A 6,000-nucleotide genomic window follows, 5' to 3' on the forward strand; every position below is an offset into this window, starting at 1 on the left:
AGGTTTATCCGAAGCAGCCCAGGCTGATCAGCCTCCCAGTTAGTTCTCCATTCGTTATAAATGTGTGTGTCTAAGGGCGTTCCTCCCATTCATCAGTCCCACTGAGACACCCTCAGTGGTCAGTGGCTTTGGGGATGCTCAGGGGAGCAGAGCAAGTGATTTACTTGAAACTATCTTTATCAAGAGTTATTTATTGACAATCTTGGAAATGAAATCTGAGTTCCCTTGCAGAGAGTATTTCTCAGAATGTGTGGCTTCTTGGTTACTCACTTCTGGTCCATCAGTTCACCAGGTAACTAAGTTAACAGTCTCTGAACACTGACCTCTCACTCTCTGTAGGTATACGTGTGTATGTGTACGTGTGTTTGCTTTCTCTTAGAGCTGCAGCAGGTGAAGCAGCCCTGAGCATAACACAGCAGAGATGATGCTGTTGTAATGAGCTCTACCCAGGGAGTAAATTATTAACGACAAGATGTAATAGGCGTGTTCTGTTCCAAAAATATGATTATGGTCTGAGCAGCAACCCTTACAGGAATTGTAAATGAGCCAAATTCTGCCCTTAATCACACATTCACAGTCCTTTTTCTTTAGTCAGAGAGCAAACACAGAAGCTGATGTGTTATTAAGCTCTTGTTTTAGCATGGGAGCTTCTGATCCTCTCTGCAAAAGGGGCTTTTGAGCATGTTTCAAACTCGCAGTTAGTTTCCAAGCAGAATTGAAGCCTTGTGATGTATTTAATAAGTGTCCCATATCAATGCAGCCACTTTATCATGTGTCAGCTAAATGCCCCTTCCCTGTCTTCCCAAATACCTTCTTCTGGAGTGGCAGCCCCTGTGGGTTTGCTGCCACTCACAGCTGGGGAGCAACCTGGGACCAGCGTGGTCCTGTTCTGGTTACGTGGTGCCTTGGCATCCATGCCCTGGTTAAATGGCTGGCCTCAGCAGGTCAGATTCTGCTTCAGTACCCCAGCTGCAGCTGCTTCAGTTAGTCCTGTTTTAAAGTAGCATAAGAGAAATCAAAATTCAGCTCTGCTTGCATACAGAAACATCAGCATCAGCTAAATGGAAATTGTGGAGCTGAGCAGCCTTCACGCCCTGGGAGGAATAATGCATCCAGACTTTCTTTCGGGTCTAACTAAGACCTCAAACCTTCCTTCAGTTTGTACAGATGGAATCCCCTGTGCTGCCTGCTGTGGTGCTCCAGAATGAGAGCTTTTTTCTAGGTGTTATGGTTTTTGAAGATCACCTTATAAAAATAAAACCTTAGTGTGAACCATGAAGACAGGTCCTTGAGATAGAGCACACTTCAGACACCGAGAACAACACTTCTCATCCCAGCACAGCGTTAACTCCAGTACCCAAATACATCAATATGCATTAAATAATTCACTTCTGTTAAGTTTGGGAGAAACGTGTAGTTAATGCGTTTAGCCCACAACCTCGAACTGCCTCCCATGCCCCCCGGGGAATCTCTTTTCTAGCCGCCTATCCTACAGCATCCCCACTGACAACTCCTACTCAGCTATGCACTGCCAATAGAAACAGCTGTGACAGTTCCAAACTGAAAATGGGACTTGTGCAAATGAAATTCAGTGTAGCAGCAAAAGAAGTAACCATGGGGTTGCTCCACCGATTTTCTTCCCTTTGGGCTCTGCTCAGCCAGATCATTTGTTTTTCAGCACCCGAGAGGATGCTCTCGAGCTTCCAGAGGGCTGCAGGCCCACAGGAGCTTGCCTTATCCCGTGGTCCACATGTTGGGTCGTGCTGCTAAAAGAAGGATAAAGGCAGGTGAGAAACGGAGCCGAGGCAAGAGCTGAGAAACCCTTCCACCAGGAAGGGTTATACGCATGTATAATACACGTGCCCTCACCAGAGGTTAAGTTCAAGGGCTTTGGTAGCTGGTTGGGGCACAAGAAGCCATCTTCTGGAATTAGGCTGGTTGCAGCTGAAAGCCTTTTCTTCAAAATAATCTTCCTTTTGGATCTCCAGGACAAGGGGAATAAACAGCCTAAAAACCAAGGCTGAGCTATTGTTTTCCAATCTGTTTTAGCCTTCATCTTGTTGGCAGGCTGCTTTAGAAAAGCAAAAGGTTAATGAGCCAATGTGCAGTGGGATTATTGCAGTAAAGATGACAGTGAACCAGTAATTACTAATTAGATGCAGTTTAACAGGAGGAACAAGTGAAATCTCCTCTTCACCAACTGTCAATAATTAGCAGATTTGGTGAGGTTGAAATGTGTCCACAGTTAAAAGGCTGATTTTTTAATGAAATGGCACTTGACAAAAGAGCTGTATGGAGGTCACCGCCATAGCCCTCGAGACGCTTCCCTATACCATACTTAGGAGGGAAATCAGATGCAAGACAGCAGGGGGTCCCCATGAAACCATTTCTCCCTTGGGATTGCATGGTGCAGGGGGAGGGGAGCCGGAGGGATTCTCTGCAGTAATTTTGTCCAACTTGGACGAGAAGCAAAGGGAAGGATTTTGCCAGCTGCCACGGGGGAAAAAAAAAAAAAAATGTTTGAGAAGTGAGAAGTTCTGTGGGGTTTCTTTGCTTCTGGGTCTGAGGAACCGTTCCCTGAGGGTCCGGCAGCCTGGGCGTGCTGCTGGCCGAAGCCTACCCTTGGGTGGAGGTTGCTCTTGGAAGGAAGGAGGTTGATCTTAGAGAAGAAGCCACGAGGTCCTTAAGGACTGGCAGGAGGCTAGGAGCTCAGCTCTGTGCGTCTGCCAAAGACTGAAGAGGATTCAAGCCGTACCCTGCGGCTTCGGTTCCATGCTGCCACGCAGATGATGCTCCATTGTTGACTTCTGAAGCGTTCAGAAGTTCCTCTGAGGTTTCTCTACGTACAATTTCTATTCCAGCAAAGCATCTAGTGACACAGATGAGTGTCTTCATTCTCCATGTGCGCTATAAACGTGGAGGTGATCGTTGGAGCCCATTAGTGCCCATTGTGAGCTGCTAGCTTGTCTTTTCAAAGAAATAACAGCCTACAGAGGTCATAAAGCAGGTTTATACTCATAAACCCAGCAGGGTTTACAGGTGTACAAGGTATACAGTGGCCCGTGGTGGCCAGCCTGGTTGGCTGTCTGCATCCCCTTGGGTCCGTTTTGGTTTCCCAGCTGATGCTGGGGGTAACATTCCCACAGATGGGCAGCAGCGATAAATCCTCCCTCTGGGGGAAGAGGTCAGCCATATGGGTGGAAGCTGGGCCCTGCCAGGGAGACCGTGCTCTGGTTCAGCAGCTGTAGCCCTGCGTGTCCCGTGGTCAGAGACCATTTGCAAGTATTCAGGGAGTTAGTTCTAGTCCGGGACCTCTAGTTTATTTTGCTTTGTGACTCACGGGGCTTATCTGAGCTGATTTTTGGAATTACGGGACCATAGCCTTAACCTCGCACTGCAGAAGAGCCGCGTCTTCCTGCAGCACCACAGGGCCATGCCTCAGCTGAGCAGCGGAAAGCAAAGATCTCTCCAGCCTTTGCTTTAATAGTCAGAGAGAGGTGTACACAAAGCAAGGAGTGCATCTGTCCTCCTGTGCTTCTGGGGCAGCTTGCCCTCGCTGTCAATGAGGACCTGGGCCTGAAGTCTGGAGGTGGAAGTGACTGTCACCAGCTCGTTTCGTGACAAATTATTCCCTGCCTCAAACCAGATCACAGCCGTGACCAGGAATCTTCACCAGAGCAGCGTGAAGCCCTGTGAGACCCTATACTCAGTTATTCCATGAGTTCAGCCCTCGTCTCAGTAGCTGGTGCAGGGCTGGGACCTTTGTCACGCAGCACCACAGAAGTCCTCGCCCGTGCATCCCAAGAAGGCGACGTGCAATGTTTGCAGTCTGCTGAGCCCAAAAAGCAGCCACTGGCCTGAGGCTGCACCTTACAGGGTGAGCACTAAGAGTGAACTTGAGGCTAAACAGCCAGTTTTTTGGAAAGTTTCAATATCCCTTGACTTGGAACAGGAGCGCTTCTACCATTTGCTTGTCTGACGTCTGCATCCCTTCTCTGCTCCCCCCGAGCCCTGTGTCACTGAGAGCATGGAGCACAGGAGAAGGTGATGTGCTCCCAGCGTAGCCCTCCTCGTGTTTAGGTTTTCTTCACCCACCCGGCTGTTGGGCAAGGTTTACAAACCCGGCGTGTGCTTCCCGAGGAGCCAGACTGCACACACTGCTTCTCCCTTGGCCTTGGCTTTCTCTTTACGCCTCCAGCCTGGCGTCTGCAGAACACCTCTCCCGTAAGAGCAGCCAGGAACAAAAACATCCCAGCAGCTCACCTGCTGTGCTGCAGGATCTCTCAGCAACTTCAGGTTTCCTTCTAACTGTGTCGCTCAGGAACGCCCACGTCAGAGCGGCAGCAGGGCTTCGGGGGGAGCTCAGGTCACGCAGACGGGCTGGAAGGACACAGCTTTAAAACGTGCCTTCAACGCTGTTCTTGAGCACGTCTCCCACTGAAGGTGTTCCTAAATGCTTGGAGGCTTCAAGGTTACTTGTCCTCCCCTCCCAGCCGTGCTTTAGCCGGAGCTGCTGAGCCATCACCCGCGCTTCTACAAACAAACAAACCCAAAAAAGCCCAGATTCCATGACCGCGACATCCTTTCCCTGCTCCCCTGCTCCCAACTCCCAGCAAAAAGCCCCAGATTCACAGAATCGTGGCTGAGGCTGGGAGGGACCTCGGGGTCCACCTGTTCCAGCGCCCTGCTCGAGCAGGGACACCGAGAGCAGGGTGCCCGAGGATAATTTCTCATTGTTGTAACTCCCCATCTCTTCTGTTGGATGCCGCTTCCTTTATTATTATTTTTTTTCAGGGACTGTAGCAGGGGGAGACACGCGGTGTAGTGCTTTCCTTCTGCACTTGTCCGGCTGGCTGCAGCAGCGCTTCCAGGTGCACGCGGGCACCGCAGCCCTTATCCCCCTTATCCCTGCCTGCACCCCTGCTGCTGCCTCGGTTTAGCAGGAGGGAGAGGGAAGGTTTGGTCTGAAGCTTTGGGAAGAGCTCAGGAAGGGGAAGGATCCGGTCTCCGGGGGCATCGGCTCCACCAGCTGCCTTTGAACGCCCGCAGGAAGCGTTGCGGTGGTGAGATTTACAACCGCTCGGCCTGCTTGCACCTTGCGGTGTAATTATTGGGCTCAATGACATCTCTCACCTGGGGAAGGTCACGAGTGAGCAGCGCTCTGATTGATCCGGAGCCGGTGCCTTTGTTCTCCCCTTCCCTTGTCCGAGGGGCTTTGATTTGTGACGGGGCTGATTCCTGGAGTTTCACTACCCTTTGTTTCACTGCCAATGTTTGGAGCTAAGGGTGCTGCAAACCTGTCAGGGGCCAGCCCTAAAATCACGACCTGGACCAGCAGAGCTTATTCTTAGCGGGGAGCGAGGGCTCGAAGCGAGCTGTTATTTGTGGTCACTGGAGGTGGGTGTGGGAGAAAGGACCCCTTTGTACTGCCCAGGGGCTTCAACGGCACCGTCGGATGGGATCTGGTTTCATGTTTATATCTCTGTCCCTGGGATACAGGTTCAAGTATGTAAACTATCTGTCCTGCAAGCACAGGCTCCTGCAGGTGTGTGGGTGCTAGTGGGCATAAAAAAACATTCCTGACACCATCTCTTTTGAGGAGTCTTCACCTCCTGATGGCTATAAGCCATTAGGAGTCAAAAGAAAGAGCTGACATCCGACAACTCCGGATAAACAGCTAAACATTAACCCTTAAAGTGGCTCGAAAAACACACTTAAAAGGCTCTTTGTGGAAAGAAGCCATTTTTTTTCCAGGCCTGTTAATTGCTGTCTTTCTTCGGGACACCTTTCAGCAGCACCTACTGTAAACAGAGCAGCTCCTGCGAAGCACTTCCCTGGGATTCCTGCCCTGGTTGCAGGGCAGCGCGCGGAGATGGCAGTCCGAGAAGCACAAGATTGAAAATCCTGCAGGATCATCCAGTCCAATCTCATCCCGCTCTCCTCCTGCCCCGTGCAACCCTCTGAGCTCCAGCAGGTCTTTGGTTTTCCTTGTTTCTTCCC

At 50.6% G+C, this 6,000-nt stretch overlaps 1 protein-coding gene across 1 annotated transcript in view; it reads left to right on the forward strand.

Annotated features, from left to right (window-relative positions):
- Window positions 1-5,778, forward strand: part of SFXN5 (sideroflexin 5) — a 76,946-nt gene extending 71,168 nt beyond the window's left edge. The window contains exon 14 of the mRNA XM_035326077.1: window positions 5,755-5,778. Coding sequence (XP_035181968.1) covers window positions 5,755-5,763 — 9 coding nt within the window. The 3' untranslated portion in view covers window positions 5,764-5,778. The remainder of the gene's footprint in view (window positions 1-5,754) is intronic.
- Window positions 5,779-6,000: the final 222 nt, after the last annotated feature.

Source organism: Oxyura jamaicensis, chromosome 4, assembly GCF_011077185.1.
Source record: "Oxyura jamaicensis isolate SHBP4307 breed ruddy duck chromosome 4, BPBGC_Ojam_1.0, whole genome shotgun sequence".
Taxonomy (NCBI): domain Eukaryota; kingdom Metazoa; phylum Chordata; class Aves; order Anseriformes; family Anatidae; genus Oxyura; species Oxyura jamaicensis.